This window comes from Lygodium microphyllum, chromosome 29 (genome assembly GCF_053477565.2).
Source record: "Lygodium microphyllum isolate KBCC chromosome 29, Lygodium_microphyllum_v1.1.10, whole genome shotgun sequence".
NCBI lineage: Eukaryota > Viridiplantae > Streptophyta > Polypodiopsida > Schizaeales > Lygodiaceae > Lygodium > Lygodium microphyllum.
In genome coordinates, this window is record NC_141163.1 from 112,082,291 (window position 1) to 112,108,041 (window position 25,751).

Below are 25,751 nucleotides of genomic sequence, written 5' to 3' on the forward strand. Positions count from 1 at the left end.
GTTGTTGTGGTAGAGCAGCACCTGCATTTGACTGATTTTCAGTCATTCTTCACGACAAAACTCTGAATTTTTTCTCTCTATAGCTTTCTCTCTCATCTCCAAGCCATTTCACAGACTTACTCCAAATATCTCAACATTTGGACCCTTGGAGGCTGAGAAATTGCAAATTTCTCTGCTCTAAACCCTAATTTACAGCAAAAATTAGGGTTTAGCAATAGCCTCGGGAAGCGTGTCAAAAATTGGAAGCTCCAAGACTTGGATTTTTCAAGGCTAAAGGTGAATTTCAGCTAAATTCAGGTGCAGAACTAGCCTACCATTGAATTTGGGGCGTTTTCATCGTCCATGAAGTGAATGAAGATCAATCAAGTACCCGACTTAAGGGGGGAAATAGATTGAAGACTTGCTAATCACTTTGGACAGCAAGGGGAGTTTGGATTGCAAAGGGGATCGAGAGAATCCCATTGTAAATCAACTTCTTCTTCAATAAAGCTAAAGAAATACCGAAAGCGACACCAATTTTGGGGCCAATCGGGTATGCATTGTCCAAGATCAATAGGTAAATTTGTATTTTCAGATTTGCATTTATTGTTTGTTGCTGTAATTAGGTTGTAATCAAGGATTTACCACCATCCCGACAATGACAACTTGATTGCAGCAGCAAACAATAAATGCAAATCTGAAAAATACAAATTTACCTATTGATCTTGGACAATACACACCCGATTGGCCCCAAAATTGGCGCCTCTTTCGGTATTTCTTTAGCTTTATTGAAGAAAAAGTTTATTTACAGTGGGATTCTCCCGATCCCCTTCGCAATCCAAACTCCCCTTGTTGTCCAAAGTGACCAGCAAGTCTTCAATCTGATTTGCCCCTTGATTCAGGTACTCAATTGGCCTTCACCTGTCACGAGGATGTGAAAATTTTATGCTTTGCTTATGTCTAATTGACATTTGATTAAAGGATTAATCAAATGTGCAATTAAAAGATGCACATATGTTGCACATGTGAGATAGTATATTGCACTAGAATTTGCACTAGAATTTCCATTTGGTATGACAGTCATCACAACATTGGCCACTCTTGTCGAACCGTTGCATATGCGCAAAACTTATTGAAAATTTCCAGCCAGCAAAACATAATAGAAAACTAAAAAACAGTCCAAAACTGTTGCTAGAAACCATTGGATGCATCCATAACTCATGTTTCTCAACCGTTCTGACTTCAAAACCACAATAAAGCATATTCTCAACATAAACCATGGCTGAAACTGTCAATGACATTCGTTTACATGCGGCTGTCCATGGAATCAACTGTAAACCATTAAAAACTGAGCATGACCTGATCATAAACTGATCATGGACTGATATGAAAACTGATCACAAATGGCTGCAAATGTAACTCGAAACTGATCACAAGCTGATGGTAAAAAAACCTGATCAGAAACTGATGCAAAACTGATCCCAAAGTGATCATAAACGGTTCTCAAACTGATCAAAAACTGAGCTGAAACTAATCAGAAATTGATCTCAAAACTGAGGCAAAAACTCATGCCAAACTGGTCCAAAAACTCATGCATAAGTATAGTTTCAGACCCGCAGTGACAACCATACTCATATACATGTATCTCATAGTGACTAGTACACCGAGTAGTGACCTCATGGCAGACATATTGTCAGCACAGTACCTTGGATGCATGCTGAATACATCCGAGATCCACTACATACGAGAGCTGTCCAAAACCGGTGGAGTGGAAGTGCTACCTCCCCCTTGAGCATCAAGCAATGCTCCGGACCCCTACTCTGCTGAACCTGAGTAAGCCCGATCCAAAGTCGGCTCTAACTGAAAGGCATCGAGATAAAGTTACAACAACTGAGGATGGTTTGCCAAGTCATCCTCTTCCATCCATTTTGCATCCATTGGTGAATAGTTTTGAAACTTCACCAAATATCTTCTGGAAACTTTGCCTCTGACCTTCCTTTCGTTATGTGCCAAAATCTGCTCGGGTACCAAAATCTCATCTAGTTCCTCAACCTCTGGCTGAATTTCAGCAGATACATCTTCTGGCACATCACCACGCAAAAGGTCTCAACAAACTGACATGAAAGGCATTGTGTATCCACCAATGTGGAGGTAATTTCAGCCGATATACATTTCTTTTCCAACACTTGAAAGAGCCCATAGTATCTCATGCCTAACTTCGAATACAACCTCTCTCTTCCCTTCATCTTTTTCAGCCTTGCCTTTTCGAAACGCAGCAATACATAATCGCCCTTTGCAAACAGGAAAGCACGTCTATGGCGATCAGCTGCCTGCTTTTGCTTGTCCTGTGATCTCTGAAGTGCATACTTTATCTTTGCATAGGCTGCATCCAAGCTTTCCACAAAGCGATCAGCCTCAAAGATCTTATCCTTAGTGTGCAAAATAGGTGGAACCTTCTTGCCACCCTCAACCACCTCAAATGGAGCCTTGCCAGTGGAACTATGCACCGTATTGTTATTTGCAAACTCAACCAATGGCAAATATTGCTCCCACTGTGTCTTGTGGTCTGAAACATAGCACCTCAAAAGATCCAACACTCTGGAATTTGCTTCCTCAGACTGACCATCTATTTGCGAATGGAAGGATGATGAGAATTTCACCGTGGTACCCATATTCTCAAACAACCCCTTCCAGAATAGAGTGGTCATCCAAGGGTCTCGATCACTGATGATCGACTCAGGCATACCATGATACTTGAAAATGTGCTGCATAAATAATTGTGCCATATGATCAGCCTTTATCTTCTTCCTCACGGGAATAAAATGGGCTTGTTTGCTAAACCTGCAAATAATAGTCAATATCCCATCATTCCCTGTAGGCGTCCTAGGAAGCTCAAAGATAAAGTCCATAGCAATGCTTTGCGAAGGCCTATCTCGAATAGGCAAGGGCTACAACAAGCCCGGCATCTTTTGCCTATCATGCTTTACCTTCTGACATATAATGCATGCCCTAACATACTGCTCTATATCATGCCTCAAAGATGGCTAATAAAAGAAATGCTCCACAGCCTTGACCGTGGCATCAATACCTCTGTGTCCTACATAATGAGGAGCATGACTTTCAATGATCACTCTAGGTCTCAACTGCTTTGTGACACACAGTCGTCCATGCATCATTAGAAATCCATCTCTTAGCATAAAATGCTCATGCCTTTGGCCATTGCAAAGCTGATCATAAACATTAGCAAAGTCCGAATCAGCAACATATTGCTCTTTCATGGCATCCAACTCAGTGTGATAAACCATAGTGACGGCTGAAATTTGTGGCTTACGTGACAATGCATCAGCCACAACATTCTTTTTACCATCAATGTGTACAATCTGAAAATGAAACATAGAGAGAAAATTTGCCCATCTCATATGCTTCTCTAACAACTTTGTTTGTGTCAAAAAGCACCTCAAAGTCTGATGGTCTGTCTGCACTGTAAAATCAGCCCCCAACAAATAATGTTTCCACATAGACAGTGCATGAATTATAGCCAAGAGCTCTTTCTCGTAAACCTATAAATTCCTCTCTGCACCGTGGAGAATTCGGCTCTCATAAGCCACAACTCGGTCATCTTGCATAAGGACAACCCCAATGTTGTTACCACATGCATCACACTTAACAACAAATGACTTCCTTAGATCAAGCAACACAAGCACAAGATCTGAAGTCATCTTTTCCTTCAACTTTTCAAATGCTGAAATTTCCACTGCTGTCTATCTAAATGGCACATCTTTCTTTTGCAAAGCATACAATGGAGATGCAATTTCAGCAAATCCGCGCACATACTTCCTATAGTAAAAACATAAACCCAAAAAGCTGCGGATCTCATGAACATTCTTCAAAGCTGTCCATGAACGTATTGCTTCAACCTTAGCAGGGTCCATACGAATACCATCAACTGATACAATATGTCCCAAGAAGTGGATTTCATGCAAAAAGAATTCACTCTTCTTGTCATTGATAACCAGCCTATGCTTACGTAGCTCATTGAAAACAATGTCCAAGTGCTATCTATGCTCCGTCTCATTCTTTGAATAGACAATCATGTCATCAAAGAAAGTACCCACAAATGCTCTATGTGGCTGAAAGATGCGATCCATCATCCAATTAAAGTGGCAGGAGCACTCCTAAGTCCAAAAGGCATGACAAGAAATTCATATAGCCCAAAAGATGTCTTGAAAGCTGTCTTAGACACATCCTCCGGTCTAATGCGTATCTGATGATACCCACTTTTCAAATCTATATGGCTGAATATTGCTGCCCCCTGCAATCTATCCATAACATCATCGATCCGAGGGATCGGAAAGCGATTCTTTATCGTGATCTTGTTCAGAGCACGATATTCAATGCACATACGCCATGAGCCATCCTTTTTCTGCACCAAGAGCATTGGAGAACGGAAAGGAGATGAGCTGGGCTGAATCAACCCTTTCTCTAACAGCACATTTACCTAACTCATAATCTCCTCCTGTTGGGCTACACTGACTCTATAGGGTGGTTTATTAGGAGAGCTACTTTCAGGGATAAGGTCTCTATGCCATGATCTTCGGGTCTTTCAAGTGGTAGCTGCCCTTGAAGTGACTGAGCGAAGCAATCAGCATACATTTTTAGAAATGACATGCGATCCTTCTCTAATTTAGACATATTCCCAACATTCTCACTATCACCTTTATCCTTAGCAAAAACTAAATACATTGAAAGATGATTTTTCATTACTTTAGAAATAGCAGCTGCAGATACAACAGGGACATATTCCCCTTTCAACTTTGCATCAAGTGTGAGTGTCTTTCCCTTATGTTGAATAGTGATCTCTTTTGCATATGAATCAATCACTGCATACATACGGTGGCACCATGGCATACCAAGCAACACATTACAATCCTCAAGAGGAGCAATGTAAAACTCTTCGTTGTCCACATATCCCTATATGTGCAACCAGAGCTTTCCAGTAAGTGGTGTGAAAAGTTCTGCATGACCCTTATATGCCATTCCAACTTCCCCCATGGCTCCCATCTCATCCTCTTTGATACCTAGACGGACTGCCACGTCAGTAGAGATGAAGTTGACTTGTGCGCCATTATCAAAGAAGATCAACACATGCTGATCCCTAATTTTGCCCCATGCTCTATACAACTCAGTAGCATCATCATTGGGCTGATCACTAACAACATCGGGCACCAATCCCACTGATGTTTTAGGCCTTTTACCCTTAGGACCTCCCTGATTTTCTGATTTTGCAGCTTGTTGCCTATTGGGACAATTCTTGGCAATATGACCCTCCTGTTCACAAATAAAGCATTTATTTGCAACCATCAATTCCCTACGTTGTGCCAATGTTTTCGAGCCCTTTCTTTGCTATTTTGGCCTCTTTTCAGGCTGGTTTTCAAATATGCCCCTTTTCTCAACCTTAAACAACTTTTTATTCGGCTTCTTCCCGCTCTCTTGGAAGCCCGAATCCGTTCCACGCAGCAAAGCATCAGCTGTAGCAGCAGTCTCTATGAGCTGAGACATGCTAGACAGTGGATTTTATGCAAAAATCCCTGATTCCTTTGGGCAGCCCACATACATATTTTTCCACTTGCTCATGAAGGGGTACGGCACGATAAGAAGTGACGGGCAGCAATGCATCCCAAAACTTCTTATTGTATTGCTCTAAATTCTTGCATTCCTTTGCATCAAGCTTGTTTCAAGCTGTCATGATGTCCACCTCAAAGGTACTAGTCAACCAATTCGATGCAAACATTTGCTTGAATTGTACCCATGTTGACGGTGCTCTACCTTGCATCAAGAGCGTGGACCACCACTGCAATGCATTCCCCTTCAAGAAAGTGGCTGCCTTTCGAATCTTAGAGGATTCGGTGAAGTTTCCCCCTAAATAGACTGCATCAAACTGCTAAATGAAGGTCAAAGCTTTCAGCCTATCTTGTGCACCACTGAAGGACTCAAACTTCACTACTTTTCCACCCTCATCGTAGTCTTTTGCTTCCCCTTTAGGAGTCAAGTTGTCATACACTGGCTACTGCAAAAAGGGTGCATTTGCTATATTTACATCATGACCAAGCCCAAATGAAGCATTTGGATGACCAGCAGTCATTCCTTGAGCCCCATAAGCATTCGGGGGTGCAGATGCATTGCCCAACATTCCACTTTGTGCCCCATGCATCAAGCCAATGCTACCATACATAGGGTTTTGCACATTTCCAGCCATTCCCGAAAACAATGGGCCTTGCACACCATGCATTGGTTGCTGCATACCATAGGGATTTGTACCATGCATTTCCGTATGCGGCCCTTGGCCAACCATTGCATGAAAAATCGTGCTACCACCAAAGTATCCTGGCTGCCCCATCATAGCATGCATGCCCGACTGTCCAAAATCCATTGGATTGGCACTTTCATAATGGCCTTGCATTTGCATTCCTTGCCCCATAGGTACCAACTGTTTAGCTTCATTGGCCTCTTTAGGAGATTCAAGTGAAGGATTTGGCACTACCTTCGGTGCACCTTGCTGTCCCGAAGGTGTAGAAGTTGACTTCTTCTTCTTACCCTTGCTGTCCTTCTTCGGAGCATTCAAAAATCAGATGAACTGAGGATCCTTTGCCAATTCAACAAAGAGATTTGCTGCTGTCCTCATCCGATTGTTGAACTGGTCATCAAATTCCTCTTCACTTTGCTGGTCATCTACCTCATGACGGCTCGAAGGCCCTGCATCTTGCCCAATAGCAACATTTTCAGCTTGTTGTCCATCATGAGAGCCTTGTCCAAGATTAGGCATTGCATTTCCTTCATTCCCATGGCAATGTCCATACTGAGAGGCATCATCACTGCTTGATTCCATCTCACTGTATGAAGACATGTTGCTCTAATTTCTCAGCTGAGCACAAAAATCAGCACTAGCACAAAGCTTTGGCTTGCAATCAAGTGCCTCACGCTCACCAAATCAAGAGATTGAGTGATTATCCCGGCAATGGAACCATGAAACTAGCCTTCCTTCTCGGATAGGGTGGTTTAACCTGATTAAGCACTTAATTACAGCAATCAGCAAATGAACATAAACTGAAATGCTCACTTTACCTTCATAAACTTGGACAGTGGACACCCTGTTGACCCCAAAACTAGCGCCCCTTTCGGTATTTCTTTAATTACAATTGCTGATGGATAAATTACAAGCCGAGATTTCACGATCTCCTTGGCTGATTCAAAAGCCCCTTGCTGTTCCAATAATCAGCAAAGCATTCGGGCAAATTGCTTTTCACCCAGGACTTGCTCTAATGAAACCCCAACTGGTCAAATGCTGTCCCAAATTCACAATAGATGGGCTGGCATCTGAAATCCTCACAATTCCATGAATTTCCGGTGCTGATTTCAGTGTACAATGCCTTTGACTGATGGCACGAGTCCCAAGGTGGCTGCTAAACCCTAATTACTACTGTAATTTAGGGTTTACAGCAGTAAACTCTCTGTTGTCCACCAAATTTGGCTGTACTCTGCTACCAATGGCTGAGAATTGCTAAGAATGCTTGAGCATAGACTGGAGGAGATGAGAGAATGCTATAGAAAGAGAGAAAATCAGCTGAAATGTATCTTTTGATTCGTAGCTCTGATGACAAATCTAATGGCACCAACAGCTTCAAAAGGGGGATAAAACGCCAGCTCAACTAGCGAGCCCTCCTCTTCTACCGCCACCTCTCTTGGGGTGGAAGAGAAATCCTGCTGCCCCCTGTCCTGTCCCGGCCCGCGATCAGTCGTCGTCGGCTCTCAGAGCCAAATCTGATCACCTCCTCTCCCTCTACCAAGCTCCGAATGGCTACAATTCAGCTTCCACCACCCTCCAACAGCCTTCTCCCTAGTTGCATGGGAAAGTTTTGCCAAGTGACAACCTTCCTAATGCATTTTCAGCCATTAAATTAATTTTTCAAAATTAATTAATTCTGAAACCCTGCCCAAAATTAAACATGCCCATCTATAATGAGATTGGCTAGGCCATTTGCAACTTGGAGTGGTTCCCAACATCTGCTGACCCTTAGACTAGCATTAATTAATTAATTAATGCTTGTCCCTAGTGTCACCACTGACACTTAATGGCCAAACAATTTTCCTAGGGTCCAACGTGACACCAATTGACCACCAAAACCCAGTTGGCATAACTTAACACAACTTTTCCCTTTAACACCCACTGCATCCTCGGGGTCCTTGGCCCGTTCCCATGAAATAATTGCCATGTGCATCACATGTGCTAAACAACCTTGCACATTTGATTAATAACTTAATCAAATGTTACTAGCAAGCTTAAAGCATCTCAAAATTTCACGCCCCAGTGACATACCACCTCAAAAGGAGCCTTACCAATGGAACTATGCCCCAACTATGCACTGTGTTGTTGTATGCAAACTCAACCAAGGGCAAATAGTGCTCCCACTGTGCTTGTGGTTTGAAACATAGCACCTCAAAAGATCTAACACTATGGAATTTGCTTCCTCAAACTAACCATCTATCTGCAAATGGAAAGATGATGAGAATTTCAACGTGGTACCCATATTCTCAAACAACACCTTCCAAAATAAACTGGTCATCCAGGGGTCTCGATCACTAATGATCGACTCTAGCATACCATGATACTCAAAGATGTGTTACAAAAACAATCGTCCCATGTGATCAGTCTTAATTCTCTTCCTCACCAGATAGAAATGGGCTTGTTTGCTAAACCTGCAAATGATAGTCCATATCCCATCATTCCCTATAGGTGCCTTAGAAAGCTCAAAAATAAAGTCCATTGCAATGCTCTACCAAGGCCTATCTAGAATAGGCAAGGGCTACAACAAACCCGACATCTTTTGCCTATCGTGCTTTACTTTCTGGCATACGATGCATGTCTTAACAAACTATTCTACATCATACCTCAAAGCTAGCCAATAAAAGAAATGCTCCACTGCCTTGACCATGGCATCAATACCTTTATGTCCTGCATACGGAGGAGCATGACTTTCAGTGATTACAATCGTCCATGCATCATCGAAAATCCATCTCTTAGCACAAAGTGTCCATGCCTTTGGCCAATGCAAAGTTGATCATAAACGTTAGCAAAGTCCGAATCAGCAACATATTGCTCTTTCATGGCATCCAACTCAGTGTGATAAACCATGCTGACAGCCGACAACTGAGGTTTACGTGACAGTGCATCACTTTTTCCACTCTTTCTCTGCAATTTGTTCCTCTTTCCAACCCTATTTTTCAGATTTGCCCTAATTTTCAGCTTTATTTTCAGATTTACTCTTTTTCTCAGCCTTTGCCTCTTTGACATATGACTTCGCATCATCATTGTGGAATCCTACATCCTATCCACACAACAATGTGCAGCTGTAGTAGCAGTTTCTATAAGCTGAGACATGCTGGAAACAATGGACTTAATGCAAAAATCCCGAATACCCTTTGGCAAACCACAAATATACTTCTCCACTTGCTCATGGAGGGGGGGTGTACGATAAGAAGTAACTGGTAGCAATGCATCCCAAAACTCCTTATTATACTGATCCAAGTTCTTGTAGTCTTTGGAATTCAACCGATTCCAAGCTATCATAATGTCTACTTCAAAGGTACTTGTCAACCAATTTGAAGCAAACATTTGTTTGTACTGGACCCAGACCACCACAGTAATGCATTTCCCTTCAAAAATGTGGCTGCCTTGCGTATCTTAGATGCCTCTGTGAAGTTGCCTCCAAAATAGGCTGCATCAAACTGCTGAATAAAAAGAAGTGCTTTCATCCTATCTTGTGCACCACTTAAAGGCTCAAACTTCACGGCTTTTGCCACCTTCGTCATAGTTCTTCGACAAACCTATGGGAGTCAAGTTATCATAAATGGGCTGTTGCAAGAAAAGGTGCATTTGCTGAATTGATGTGTCCTCTCCACTTGATCCCGTATCACCATGTGAAGACATGCTTGCTATAATTCACTACTGAGAACAATTTCAGCAATAATGCAATAGTCCTAAGTTGCAATCAAGTACCATGGGCCCACCAATTCAAAGGATTTCCTGGTGTCCCAGCAACGGAACCATGGAACCAACCTTCCTTCCGTGGATGGGTGGTAAATCCCTAATTACAACCTAATTACAGCAACAAACAATAAATGCAAGAAAAAGTTGATTTACAATGAGATTCTCCCGATCCCCTTCACAATCCAAACTCCCATTGCTGTCCAAAGTGACCAGCAAGTCTTCAATCTGATTTGCCCCTTGATTCGGGCACTTAATTAGCCTTCACCCACTTCATGGAGATGTGCCAGAGGATGTATCTACTGAAATTCAGTCGAAGGTTGAAGAGCTCGATGAAATACTGTACCAAAGCAGATTTTGGCACACAAAGAGAGTAAGATCAGGGGCAAGGGTTCCAGAAGGTACTTGGTGAAGCTTCAGAATTATTCACCAATGGATGCCAAATGGATGGAGGAGGATGACTTGGCAAACCATCCTCAATTGTTGCAGCTTTACCATGATGCTTTCCAATTAGAACCGACTTTAGTTCGGGCTCAATCCAATTCAGCAGAGCAAAGGTCCGGAGTATTACTTGATGCTTATGAGAGAGCTTGTAACCGGCCTGTTCACTGGGAAGGGCGGTAGTGTACAACCAAAATATATAAATGCTTTCACCCATTTTAACAATCGCCCACTTTACCTGAACTTAAAGACACAGAATCAAGAAGAAAAACAAGAAGCTAAAATGCTCCTGTTGCCACACAGACACCCTGTTGGCCCTTAAGTTAGGCGCCCCTTGCAGTATTTCTTTATTTTTAAAAAGAGGGAAAATACAATGGGCTGTCTTTCACCTATTCTGGGTGAAATTTGGCAGCATAACAATACAATTACTGACCTAAAGCAAGCTGGCCAGGAGGGGAAACTCTGCCCAAGTCTGAGGTGAGGTTACCACCCTCACCTCTCCCTGCTGGGAACTGCAAACAACTGCTCCTGTTCCTGGAGAAAAGAGGCTCTTGCCTCATGCAAAAACAGCATATTCCACACAGCTATACCTGAATCAGAAGAAAGGCCCTTGATTCTGCAGCATAACCATATTGTCAGGGAGAGAAAGAGAGAGTAGGGAGCAAACTCAAGCCTCTGTGCATCATGGACAAGGTAGGCCAGCTCTCAAGAGCTCTCCATCTGCAGCAATCCATCTCCCTTTCACAAAATGAGCCCCCCATGCATTGAAACTCGTTTTTGTGCTGCCCTCTCTCTCTCTTTTGGGAATTTATGCCCAAATTGTGACACATGGCATACATGTAACAATTTTCCTGTTTAAACCTTTCGGTCTAAAATTCTCCATCCTCGGTTCAAAATTTGACCTCGGCACAAACCAGAGGATTAATCCTCGTGCAAAAACGAAGATAATGACGCAAACAGATTCTGAGGTCAAAAAATAGTAACTCTCTAAATTTTAGGAATTGCTTCCATTGCATCCCACTAGTCTTCTGACAATCTTTTCAGACTATGGCTACATCCAATTTTGTAATGTAGCTCAACTGAAAGTGAATTTCCACTTATGGCCACTAATCTCTTGGAGATTTGTCAATCTTCACTTTGAACTAGTCTCTTCCAGGCTAGTTCTTCAACACACTTGTCCATATACACTTTCACAAGTCTCTTCCAGGCTAGTCATATTATTTTTTAGGGCACCAAAATAATTATTAGATTAATTTTCAGTATTTAAAGACTGAAAATTAATATTTAACTATGGCTAATGCTAGAAAAACCATTTGGGAAGCCTACCACTTGTCAAAAATGCCCATGCAAGACTGAAAAACGTCTTTAGAGGCTGAAGAGAGGCATTTTTAGTGTATTCAGCTTGCAAGAGAGAGGGAGGAGATGCTGTTGGTCTGATTTGCAGCCATTGGAGGACCTTCTGAGGCAGCCAAGGGCTGGAGAAGACCAATCAACAGTAGGTGACAGCATCTATAGGCTGTTGAGACAGCAACAGCAGTAAATGACTGATATTCTTCAGTTCCTTGCATCTACAAGCTGTTGTGGCAGGGCAGCAGCTGCATTTGACTAATTTTCAGTCATTCTTCGCGACAAAACTCTAAATTTTTTCTCTCTATAGCTTTTTCTCTCATCTCCCAGCCATTTCACAGCCTTGCTCCGAAGATCTCAGCATTTGGACCCTTGGAGGCTGAGAAATTGCAAATTTCTTTGCTCTAAACCCGAATTTACAGCAAAATTAGGGTTTAGCAGCGGCCTCGAGAAGCATGCCAAAAATTGGAAGCTCCAAGACTTAAATTTTTAAGGGCTGAAGGCGAATTTCAGCTAAATTTAGGTGGAGGACTAGCCAGCCATTGAATTTAGGGCATTTCCATCATCCATGAAGTGGGTGAAGGCCAATTAAGTACCTGAATCAAGGGGAAAATCAGATTGAAGACTTGCTGATCACTTTGGACAATAAGGGGAGTTTGAATTGCGAAGGGGATCAGGAGAATCCCACTGTAAATCGACTTTTTCTTCAATAAAGCTAAAGAAATACTGAAAGAGGCGCCAATTTTGGGGCCAATCGGGTGTGCATTGTCCAAGATCAATAGGTAAATTTGTATTTTCAGATTTGCATTTATTGTTTGTTGATGTAATTAGGTTGTAATCACGAATTTACCACCCATCCACAAAAGGAAGGTTGGTTACAACAATTCTAGTCTAATTCTCAACATTATCTGATGTATATGCTGGCTAGAAATTTTCAGCAAGGTTTGGGGTATATGGCTTGGATAACAGTGGCTAATGTTGTGACTGCAGATACTCTTCCTTCAACACAATGCAATGCAATCGAGGACGATTGCAAGGGTTTCAAGGCAAAGGTGTGTCACGAGGAAATGAAATTTTAAGATGCTTTAAACTTGTCGATAACATTTGATTAAGATATTAATCAACTGTGCAAGGTTGTTTAGCACATGTAATACACATGGCAATTATTTCACGGTAACACGCCAAGTACCCCAAGGATGCAATGGGTATCAAAGGTAAAAGTTGTGATAAGTTATATCAGACAAGTATTAGGTTATACTCGGAGTCAAATTTTGGCTTGGACCAATTTATTGGCCACTAATGTCAATGGTGACATTAGAGACTAGTTATCAATAAATTAATTAATGCCAATCTAAGGGCTAATAACTGCTCAAAAGTCATCAGGACATGTATTTTTGAAACCTCACTTAACATATGGATTAACTTTTTAATCACATGGTTAAGTAAATGTTGCACATGTGAGATGTAACTAGGGTTAGAGTAAATTTACGAGCCAAGGACCCAAGAAAATCACACGATATCAAAGGCAAAAGTTGTTATAAGTTATGCCGCACAGATACTTGGTGGAATCTTGCACTAGTTGTTAGCCTAGGTCATTCATTTGGTCATAAGTGTCAATTGGTGACACTAGAGAAGTGGTGTTTAATAGTACCTAACGCCAATCTAATGGTCAAAGATAGTATAGAGATACTCGGTAATGGAAGTTGCCTAGCCAATTTAATTATTGGTCAGTTTGATTATTTTTCAGAGCACCAAAGTAATTATTAGATTAATTTGTAGTATTTAAAGATTAAAAATTAATATTTAATTATGGATAATGCTGAAAAAACCATTTAGGAAGGCTAGCACTTGTCAAAAATATCCATGCCAGGCTGAAAAACGTCTTATAGGCTAGAGAGAGGCATTATAATGCGTTTTAGCTTGCAAAAGAGAGGGAGAAGATGTTGTTGGTCTAATTTGCAGCCATTGGAAGACCTTTTGAGGCAGCCAAGGGCAAGAGAAGACCAATTAACAACAGGTAACAACATCTACAAGCGACTAAGACACGGCAACAGCAATAAATGACTAATTTTTTTCAATTCTTTGTATCTAAAAGCTGTTGAGACAAGGCAACAGCAGTGAATGGCTGATTTTCTTCAGTTCTTCGTGAAGAAAGTCTGAATTTTCTCTCTCCTTAGCATTCTCTCTCATCTCCCAACCTCTCCACAGTCTTGCTCCGAAGATTACAGCATTGAGATCACTTGAGGCTAAGAAATTTCAGATTTCTCTACCGTAAACCCTAATCTACAACAAAAATTAGGGTTTAGCAACAACCTCGAGAAGCGTGCAAAAAATTGAAAGCTTCAAGACTTGGATTCAACAAAGTTTAAGCTATTTAAGTCAAATTCAGGTGGAGGAACCAGCAAATCAATGACTTTGGGGCATTTTCCATCTCCATCAAAGCGAGTGAAGGCCTGTTGACTACCCGAATCAAGGGGCAAATCAGACTGGAGACTTGCTGGTCATTTTCGACAACAAAGGGGAGTTGGAATGCCGAAAGGGTTTAGGAGAATCCCATTGTACATTAACTTCCTCTTTAATTAAGTTAAAGAAATACCAAAAGGGATGTCAGTTTTGGGACCAACAAGGTGTCCATTATCCAAGATTGTAAGTTATTTTGCATTTCTCAATTTTGTCATAAATGTTATTGCTGCAATTAAGTTGTAACCGAAGAAAGGCTAGTTTCATCAGGGATACTTGGAAGACAAGTTGGCCTAGCCAATTTAATTATTAACTGGTGGAATTCATTTTTTGAGCACTAAAATAGTTATTGAATTAATTTTCAAAATCAATATTCTGAAAATTAAATTAATAAGTTGAATAATGCTTGAAAATGGAATCAAAAGGCTATCGATAAGCAAAACTTGCCCAAGTGGCAAAAACGTTTTTAGGGGCTGGTAAAAGTCTATCCCAATCATTGTGAGAGAAAATGAGGCTGTTAGAGAGCGAGGAGATGCTAGTGATGTGATTTGCATCCACCATGGACCAATCCTACAGCAAAAGTGACAGCAATTTGGAGCCCTCCAAGAGGAGATGATAGAAGCCCAAGGTCCTTCCAGTGTAGATGACAACATATAAGAGGAAGTAATAGCCTTTCTAGTGGTCCTAAGCTATAGGTGACAGCTTTCATGGCTGTTTGAGCAAGGCAACAGCAATTTTTCAGCATTTCTCACAATGAAACTTTGAAATGTCTCTCTCTACAGCATTCTCTCTCATCCCCCAACCATCTCTTAAGTTATCTCAGCATTTTCTAGCAATTTGAGCCATCAGAGAAAGAGATTTCAATCAATTTCTAATGTAAACCCTAAATTACAGCAAAAATTAGGGTTTTGACAATAAAATTGAGAAATTTCAGGGAGATCCAAGAGATTAGCCAACCAATATCAGATTTAGGTATGAATTTGTCTTTCAAGGAGCAAGGTGAAAGCCAATCTCCAAGCAAGCCAAGGGACAAATTGGTTTGCAAGCTTGTTGGTCAGTTTTGACAACAAGAGGCACTTGGATTAGCAAAGGAGATCAGAGGATCTCAGTTGTACTCCTTCCATTTGCAATATAAGATAAAGAAATACTGCAAGGGGCACCAATTTTGGGGCCAACTAAGTATCCAATGTCCAAGATTAAAGTGGTAAAGTGTGCATTTTCAATTTGCGTAAATTTTACGCTCGCTGTAATTAGTGCTTAATCAGGTTATTTACCACCCTATCCAAGAAGGAAGGCTGGTTTCCAGCATCATGAAGGAAATCACCTACTTTCAATAGCTTGGACTCAAGGTCCATGGGGCAAGAAATAGGCCATACCAAACTCTGAAAGAAGCTTGAAGGTGTATCTGTGGTAGGAAATTAGAAATATCCTATGTCATCTAACAAATCTACAATCCAAGGAAGAAGTGGAGGATCCCAAAATCCATCATGTCGAAGTCCTGGCCTAATAATGTTCATGTCTGATCAACCTCCTATGTATCGCTCCCTATGATAACGAGGTCATCAACATACAAGACAACCAAGACACACCTGTCCTCCGCAACCTTGTAATAAAGATTGGGGTCATGATTTGATGGATGGAAGCAATTGTCTAAGAAGAATTGATCAATCCGCTAATACTAAGCCCTAGGAGCTTGCTTCAAACCATAGAGGGCCTTCCACAACCTGTAAACATGGTCCTCTTTCCCCTACATAAGAAAACAAGGAGGTTGTAAAACATAAATCTCCTCCTCCAAGCACCATACAAAAAGGCTGACTTCGTGTCCATCTAATAAACTAGCCAATGATGACAAGTGACTAAAACCAAGATAGCTCGAATAGTAGACATCCGAGCTGTCAATGCGAAAATCTCAAAGTAATCCAAACCTACTTGCTGAGAGAATCCCTTAGCAACAAGCCATGCCTTATACTTGTCCAAGGTTCCATATGCAAGATACTTGGTTTTATAGACCCACTTCACAACAATTACCTTCCGCTTCTTTGGACGAGAAACCAACTCCCAAGTTTGATCCTCCTCAATAGAATCGAGCTCAGCCTATCAATTGTAAGAGGCTGATCAATTGTAGTAGGCTCACGGTCTTGAAGAATCTATGGCATAAGGGTATAGTTCATGTAGAGTGAACTATCCTTCTAGGCCTAAAGCCAAGCTGACCTACGTGGGCCAAGAGACATCTCAAGGAACTAAGTAATCCATGAATCCTATAGGAGCCTCTAATACCACAAAGAAATGGTGATAGCCTCATCCTGTTGCGAAGGAGACCGAGAGGCCTCCGGTACCTGTAAAGCACTTATCTATGAAAGGAACTCCCCCTCACTAAGAAAAGGTAGATCCTGCTCATTCGATGAAAAAGACTCCCCCTCTGACGGCTCAATCCCTCCCCCCCCAAAGGAAACCTGAGGAGATGGGGAGAGGGTAGAAATACTCGATGACGAGGAGATGAGGGAGTCGTCAAGGGCTCGATCTTTGGAGTCTTCGAGTCGTAGAGTTGATAGCCGAAATACTCCACCCGAATACCGTGATCCCTACAAAACTCAAAAAATAGGTTAAAACTTTGAAAGAGGTTTGCTTCTCTACAAACACCTTTCACTCACACAAGTGGGAGTACGTCTCGCTCTTGTACTCCAAGAAATAGAGCCACACATAACGACTAAAGTCATCAACAAAATCAGCATAAACTACTTGGCCTTCCCAAGAGAGGCCATGTCCACAGATCCACAAAGATCAGTCTATACCAACTCGAGCGAAATAGAAGCCCTTCGAGCAGCAACATAGGGATGAGGCTGTCAATGTTACTTGCCCTCAAGCAACTAGGGCAAAGAGAGTGCACAAGAGGAAAATCTAAAAGTCCCTCCACCATCTTCCTCCTAAAGACCTGCCAAATAGCATCAAGATTCAACTGCCCATAATGAGCATATCAAAGCAACCTAAGCTCATGGAAAGACCGCACAACAAGGGTTACGAGTGTGTAGAGTCCACCCTCCTTTGCACCTATCCAAAGAGTAGCTCCTGAAGATGCATCCTCCACCGTGATTGCATTCTGGGTAAAGATAACTCGAGTACCTAGTTGTAACCCAAATCTAGTACATAGAAGACTTTAGCCAAAGGAGAATGTAATTTGCCCCTTGATTCGAGCAATCAACCGGTCTTTACCCGCTTTGACGGAGATGGAAATTCCCCAAATTCATTGATTTGTTGGTCCCTCCACCTGAATTTGACTAAAAACAGCTTCAATCCTGTTGAATCCAAGCTTGGAGCTTCCAATTTCTAGCACGCTTCTCGAGGCTGCTGCTAAACCCTAATTTCTACTGCAGATCAAGGTTTACAACAAAAAAATCTAAAATTTCTTAACCTCCGGTGATCTCAAATTTCAATGTTGTAATCTTTGGAGCAAGGCTGTGAAAAGGTTAAGAGATGAGAGAGAATGCTTAGAAGAGAGAAAATTCAGATTTTCTTCACGAAAAACTAAAGAAAATCAATCATTTACTGCCGCTGCTCTCTCTCAACAACTTTTAGATACAAAGAACTAAAGAAAATCAGTCATTTATTGCCGTTGCCCTATCTCAACAACTTCTAAATACTGTCACCTGCTGTTGATTAGTCTCCTTCTACCCCTAGCTGCCTCAGAAGGTCCTCCAATGGCTGCAAATCGGACCAAGAGCATCTCCTCCCTCTCTCTTACACACTAAAACATACTAAAATTCCCCTCTCCAGCCTCTAAAGACGTTTTTTAATCTTGCATTGGCATTTTTCACAAGTAGTAACCTTTCCAAATGGTTTTTTCAGCATTATCTATGATTAAATATTAATTCTTAATCTTTAAACACTTAAAAGTTAATCTAATAATTACTTCGGTACCCTGAAAAATAATGACTGGCCAATAATTAAACTGGTTGGACAACTTCCATTCTCGAGTATCTCTGTGCCATCTTTGACCATTAGATTGGTGTTAGGTACCATTAAACATCAATTCTCTAGTGTCACCAAATGAATGACCTAGGTCAACAACTAACACCAGATGCCACCAAGTACTTGTGCGGCATAACTTATAGCAACTTATAGCCAAATGAATGACCTAGGTCAATAACTAACACCAGATGCCACCAAGTACTTGTGCGGCATAACTTATAGCAACTTTTGCCTTTGACATCCCATGATTTCCTCAGGTCTCGGGCTCATAAATTTACTCTCTAGCTCCACTTACACCTCACATGTGTAACATTTACTTAACCATGTGATTAAAAATAATCCACATATTAAGTGATGTTTCAAAAATACATGATACACCTCACATATGCAACATTTACTTAACCATGTGATTAAAAATTAATCCACATGTTAAGTGAGGTTTCAAAAATACATGTTATCATGACAACTCTCTCCTTTAAAATCCTTGCAATCGTCCTTGATTCCACTACCACATCCATCAAAAGCAAAATAGTGGACTAGAATTTCCACAATGCATCATAGTTAACACAACATTGCACAGTGCTGCTCAACCATTCCATGTGCCCAATACATGCTAAAAATTACAAGCCAACATAACGTAACGTAAGACTCACAAAGAATCTCAAAAACATTGTCAGATTATCATGTGACATGTCTATTTCTCATGAGCTCGACTCATCTGGCAAAACCAAACCATAGCATAGCATAACCAAGCATAAACCATGGCTAAATCATCAATGACATCATAACATATGCTCTTATCCATGGAACCACATGTAAGCCATTGAAAACTAAGCATTATCTAATCATAAACTGATCACTTTGCTGATCTGAGAATTGATCACAAACTGCTGCAAATATAACCCCAAACTGATACAAACTCATTGCAAAAACTGACCAGCAATCAATGCAAAAAACTAATCCCACAAGTGACCATAAACGTTCTCAAGCTGATATAAAACAAAGCTGAAACTGATCATAATTTATATCTCAAAATTGAGGCGAAATTCATGTCAATTTTATCATAAGCTTATGCAAAAGTATAGTTCTAATGCCTGAGTGAAACTCATACTCATTTACATACATCTTACAATGACTAGTACACTAAGTAGTGACCTCATGGCAAACATACTATTAGCACAGTACCTTCGATGCATACTAAATACATCCGAGATTTACTACATACGAGAGTTGTCCATAAATTGAAGGAGTGGAAGTGCTACCTTCCCCTTGAGCATCAGGAAATACTCCGGGCCCTTGCTCTGCTGAACCTGGCAGAGCTCGAGCTAAAGTCGGCTCTAAATGAGGGGTATCTAGATAAAGTTGCAACAACTATACATCCAAGTTTTCCACATAACGATCAGCCTCAAAGATCTTATCCTTACTTTGTAGAATAGGCGGTACCTTCTTGCCACCCTCAACTACCTCAAATGGAGCTTTGCCCATGGAACTATGCATTGTGTTGTTGTAAGCAAACTCAACCAAGGGCAAATATTGCTCCCACTATGTCTTGTGGTCTGAAACATAACTCCTCAAAAGATCTAACACTATGGAATTTACTTTCTCACACTGACTATCTGTTTGCGAATGAAAGGATAATAACTTCAACGTGGTATCCATATTCTCAAACAACCCCTTCCAAAACAAATTGATCATCCGAGGGTCTCGATCACTAATGATCGACTCTGGCATACCATGATACTTAAAAATGTACTATAAAAACAATCGTGTCATATGATCAATCTTTGTTTTCTTCCTCATTGGAATAAAATGAACTTGTTTACTAAACCTACAAATGATAGTCCATATCCCATCATTCCTTGTAGGTGGTATCTTAGAATGCTTAAAAATAAAAACCATTGCAATGCTCTACCAAGGCCTATCTAGAATAGACAAGGGTTGCAACAAACGAGACATCTTTTGTCTATCATGCTTTACTTTCTAACCTACAATACATGTCTTAACAAACTGTTCTACATCATGCCTCAAAGCTAGCCAATAAAAGAAATGCTCCACTACCTTGACCGTGGCATCAATACCTCTGTGTCTTATATACGAATGAGCACATCTTTCAATGATAACTCTGGGCCTTAGCTGCTTTGTGACACACAATCGTCCATGCATCATCAAAAATCCATCTCCTAGTACAAGGTGTTCATGCATTTTGCCCTTGCAAAGCTGATCATAAACATTAGCAAAGTCCGAATCAATAACATATTGCTCTTTCATGGCATCCAACTTAATGTAATAAACCGTAATGACGGACTGAAATTTGTGGCTTATGTTACAATGCATCAACCACAACATTCTTTTTACCATCAATATGTACAATCTGAAAGTGAAACATAGAGAGAAATTTTGCCCATCTCATACACTTCTCTGACAACTTTGTTTGCGTCAAAAAGTACCTCAAAGTTTGGTGGTCTGTCTGCACTGTAAAATCAGCCCCCAACAAATAATATTTCCATATAGAGAATGCATGAATTACAGCCAAGGGCTCTTTCTCATAGACCTGCAGATTCTTTTCTGTACCTGGATTAAACTATGAAGGACTTCCTTAGATCAAGCAACACAAGCACAAAATCTGAAGTCATCTTTTGACTCAACTTTTCAAATGCTGAAATTTCCATTGCTATCCATCTAAATCGCATATCCTTCTTCTACAAAGCATGCAATGGAGACGCAATTTCAGCAAACCTACGTACATACTTCTTGTAGTAAGAACATAAACCCAAAAAGTTGCGAATTTCATGTACTTTTCTCAAAGATAGTCATGATCGTATTACCTCAACTTTTGTAGAGTCCACGCAAATACCATCGGTCGATACAATATGCCCCAAAAAGTGGATTTCATACAAGAAGAATTCACTTTTCTTATCATTGATAACTAGCCTATACTCATACAGTTCACTAAACACAATGTCCAAGTGTCTTCTATGCTTTGCCTCATTCTTTGAATAGACAATCATATCATCAAAGAAAGTGCCCATAAATCCTCTATGTGGCTTGAGGATGCGATCCATCATTTGATTAAAAGTGGCAAGAGCATTCATAAGTCCAAAAGACATAACAAGAAACTCATACAATCCAAAAAATGTCTTAAAAGCACTCTTAGATACATCTTCCATTCTAATGTGTATCTGATGATATCCACTTTTCAAATCTATACAGTTGAATATGGCTACCCCTTGCAATCTATCCATAACATTATCGATTTGAGAAATCAGAAAGACAATTCTTTATCATAATCTTATTCAGAGCACGATAATCAATGCACATACACCATGAACCATCTTTTTTTGTACCAAAAGCACTGGAGAACAAAAAGAAGATGAGCTGGGATGAATCAATCATTTTTCTAATAGCTCATTCATCTGACTCGTAATCTCCTCCTGTTGGGCTGCATTGACTCTATAAGGTGGCTTATTAGATGGGCTACTTCCAGGGGTAAAAGATCTCTCTCATGATCTTCTGGCCTTTCACGCAATAGCTACCTTGAAAGTGACTAAGATAAGCAATCAACATACATTTTCAGAAATGACATGCGATCCTTCTCTAACTTAGACAAGTTTCCAACATTCTCACTATCATCTTTATCCTAAGTAAAAACCAAGTACGCTAAAAGATAATTTTTCATTACTTTAGAAATGACAACTGCAAATACAATAGGGATAGATTCAACCTTTAACTTTACATCAAGTGTGAGTGCCGTTTCCTTATGCTGAATAGCGATCTTTTTTGCACGAGGATCAATCACTACATACATACGGTGACACCATGGCATACCTAGCAATACATCACAACCCTCAAGTGGAACAATGAAGAATTCTTCGTTGTCCACATATCCCTGTATATACAACCAATGCTTTCCAATGAGCGGTGTGACAGGCTATGCATGGCCTTTACATACCATTCTAACTTCTCGCATGGGTCCTATCTCATCCTCTCCAATGCCTAGACAAGCGGCCATGTCTACAAAGATGAAATTGGCTTATGCACCATTATTAAAGAAAAACAATTATGTTGATCCCTAATTTTTCCCCAGGCTCTACACAACCCAAAGCATCATCATTGGGCTGATCACTAACAACATCGGGCACCAATCCACTGATGCTTTTAGCTTCTTTTCTTTAGAATCTCCTTGAATTTCTGATTTCCATACCTACTGGGACAATCCCTTGCAATGCGACCCTCGTGTTCACCAATAAAACATTTATTTGCAGCTATCAATTTCCTACGTTATCCCAATGTTTTCAAGTCCTTTTTTATTGTTAGGCTTCTTTTCAGGCTGATTTTCATATCTATCCCTTTTCTCAGTCATAAACAGCCTTTTATTCGGCTTCTCCCCACTCTCTAGGAAGCCCGAATCCTTCCCACGCAGCAAAGCATCGGCTGTAGCAACAGTCTCTATGAGCTGAGACATGCTAGATATAGTAGATTTAATGAAAAAAACCATGATTCCTTTGGACAACCCACAAACATATTTTTCAACTTCCTCATAACGAGGTACGGAGCGATAAGAAGTAATAGTTAGCAATGCATCCCAAAACTTCTTATTATATTGCTCCAAATTCTTACATTCCTTACTATCCAACTTATTCCAAGTTATCATGATGTCCACCTCAAAGATACTCGTTAAACAATTCGATGCAAACATTTGCTTTAATTGTATCCACGTTGACAGTGCTTTATCTTGTATTAAAAGAGTGGACGACCACTGTAATGCATTCCCTTTCAAAAAAGTAGCTGCCTTTCGAACCTTCGAGGACTACGTGAAGTTCCCCCCTGAATAGACAAGGACTACGTGAAGTTCCCCCTTGAATAGACTGCATCAAACTGCCGAATGAAAGTCAAAGCTTTTAGCCTATCTTGTACACCACTAAATAACTAAAGCTTCACAGCTTTTCCACCCTCATCATAGTCTTTTGCTGCCCCTTTGAGTGTCAAGTTGTCATACATTAGCTACTGCAAAAAGGGTGCATTTGCTGAATTTATATCAAAATCAATGCCAAACGGAGCATTTACATTACCAGCATTCAATCCTTGAGCCCCATTGGCATTCAGGGGTACAGATGCAGTAGCAAACATGCTACTTTGTGCCCCAAGCATTAAGCCAATGCTGCCATACATAGGATTTATGGAGCTAAGAGTGAAGCAACAATCAAGAGCAAGGAAACAATGACTGTAGCACAATGTATGGGGTGCTAAATAGGGTTGCCTTTATACAAGCTATCATGGAGACGTAAAATTTTGAGATGCTTTAATCTTACTGATAACATTTAATTAAGTTTTTAATCAAATGTGCAAGATTGTTTAGTATGTGTGACGTACATGGCAATTATTTCATGGTAACAAACAAAGGATCCCAAGGATGCACTAGGTGTCAAAGGCAAATGTTGTAATAAGTTATGATTGACAAGTACTAGGTAATACCCGATATCAATTTTAACCTAGACCAATTTATAAGCCACTAATGTCAATGGTAACATCTAAGACTGGACATTAATTAGTTAATTAATGACAGTCTAAGAGCTAATAACTACTCAAGGATAGTTGGAAGACAAATTGGTCTAGCCAATTTAATTATTGACTAGTGTAATTAATTTTTTGAGTACTAGAATAATTATTAAATTATTAAAACTTACCCATATAAGTGAAAAAAACGTTTTTAGGGGTTGATAGAGTCTATTTCAGTCATTATGAGAGAGAAGATGGCTCTTAGAAAGCAAGAAGAGACTGTTGATGTGATTTGCATCCACTAAAGATTAGTCCTACAACATGTGACAACAATTTGAAGCTCTCCAAGAGTAGGTGATAGCAACCCAAGATCCTTTTGGTACAGATGACAGTATACAAGAGGGGGCAATGGTCTTTCTAGTGATCCTAAGCTATAGATGACAGCTTCCATGGTTGTTTAAGCAGGGCAACAGTAGCTTTTCAATGTTTCTCGCAATGAAACTCTGAAATTTCTTCCTCTACAGGATTCTTTCACATAAGCTTGAGCTCCCCTCCACAATAGAAATTGCCTCATGATCCATGTGTTGTAGAAAACTCTATAGATATCTTGCGGAACTTCCTCTATGCTTGCTGCTACTTTTGCCATCGTTGCTGTTGTTGCCACTACTGCTGCGACCACCTTTGTGCTTGTGCCATTAACATCATCCTCAACCATAATATCTAAAGAACACAAGGGTGTCCTCATCCTTTGAAGGGGCACAAGAAGCAACATCTTCTTCCGTTGCATGACATTAAAGTTAGTAAACGTGCATAGCTTGCCTAGTGCAACTAACTTCATTCTAAGATCTCGCCTATATGACCTGCTAGACTTAATTCTTTCGTTGCATGACATTAAAGTTACTGAACGTGCATAGCTTGCCTAGTGCAACTAACTTCATTTTAAGATCTCACCTATATGACCTGCTAGACTTAAAAATGCACATATTCCAGCTGGTGGTTATGCTTTGTCTCCTGAACATTCTCATGGCTGGATTTTTTCTAGGTTGGATGGTACTGCGCATATAGCTGGTGGCTACCATTCATGTTCTGGATATTCTCATGGCTGCCATGATTGGCCCACACTCCAGTTGGCACTTCTTGTTGTACTGATTATATTACCCATACCTAAAAGCCAACGTTCACACCACAGCAATTTAAGGGAATCGCGACATGATTAGCTCAGAGACTCAGTCAAACCGAGCTTGACTCTGATTATAGGCGCAACCTACTTTGCTACGGCATGGACTTTCTGTTGTTATCAAAACCCAATTGATCTCAAATCAATGCATTGACAAGCATGCAATTTCAAACACTACTTGCAGTCAGACCACTGTTTTGTGGACCCTGCGTAAGGGATCGGTTGGCTGTTTCCGAATCTGTACTATAAGGAGTTGACACAAAGGAAGAATAAGGACGTCACATCACCAGTTCGTCAGGCTCGAGGTCTAAAGTCAGGAAGCGATCGTCTGCTGCCATCATGACAGTGATCTTCATTCCAGCTGGCCCCGATGGGATGAGCACGCAAACCGCTCTGCAAGTAAAGCCTCGACGACCTCCTCCGAACTTTGTCCAGCTTATTAAAAGGACCCCCCGGTCTTCCGTGGTTCCTTTTTTTTGGGCCTGCGGCCGCCGGCTGAAGTAGCCCTTTTGTGTTTTTTTGTATGGTTTCCTATTGCTAAGGTCTCATTTTTGAAGGTTGCACAGCCCTTCTCGCCCATTATTGACTTGTTGGAGAATCCCAAAATATTGCAAGCAATGTATTTGAAAGGCAAAAGAAAAATTTAGGCAAGCACAATCAATTGTTAAAGGAGATTCTCCAACATAAACCCTGTCAAGTCAAATGACCAATCGATTGAGCTTAGAGAATGTTAACAAGCTTATGTTTCTTTCTTACAATGGCACACGAGATCTAAGAGAGTTAGATTGGGATGCGATCTAGTTTACTTGGGATAGCTTGAAATTCATCAAGGTTAGATAGTAA

At 40.6% G+C, this 25,751-nt stretch overlaps 1 protein-coding gene and 1 pseudogene across 3 annotated transcripts in view; both read right to left on the minus strand.

Moving 5' to 3' along the window:
* Positions 1 to 25,398, minus strand: part of DDI1 (ubiquitin family protein) — a 132,424-nt gene extending 107,026 nt beyond the window's left edge. Inside the window, exon 1 of one of the 3 annotated variants that reach the window (XM_087672248.1) lies at positions 25,196 to 25,395. In XM_087672248.1, the coding sequence (XP_087528374.1) occupies positions 25,196 to 25,264 (69 nt within the window). In that variant the 5' untranslated portion in view covers positions 25,265 to 25,395. Of the gene's footprint in view, positions 1 to 25,195 lie in introns of all 3 variants that reach the window. The other 2 variants (XM_087672247.1, XM_087672249.1) reach the window with 2 other exon arrangements.
* Positions 685 to 22,244, minus strand: LOC148011032 (uncharacterized; annotated as a pseudogene).
* Positions 25,399 to 25,751: the final 353 nt, after the last annotated feature.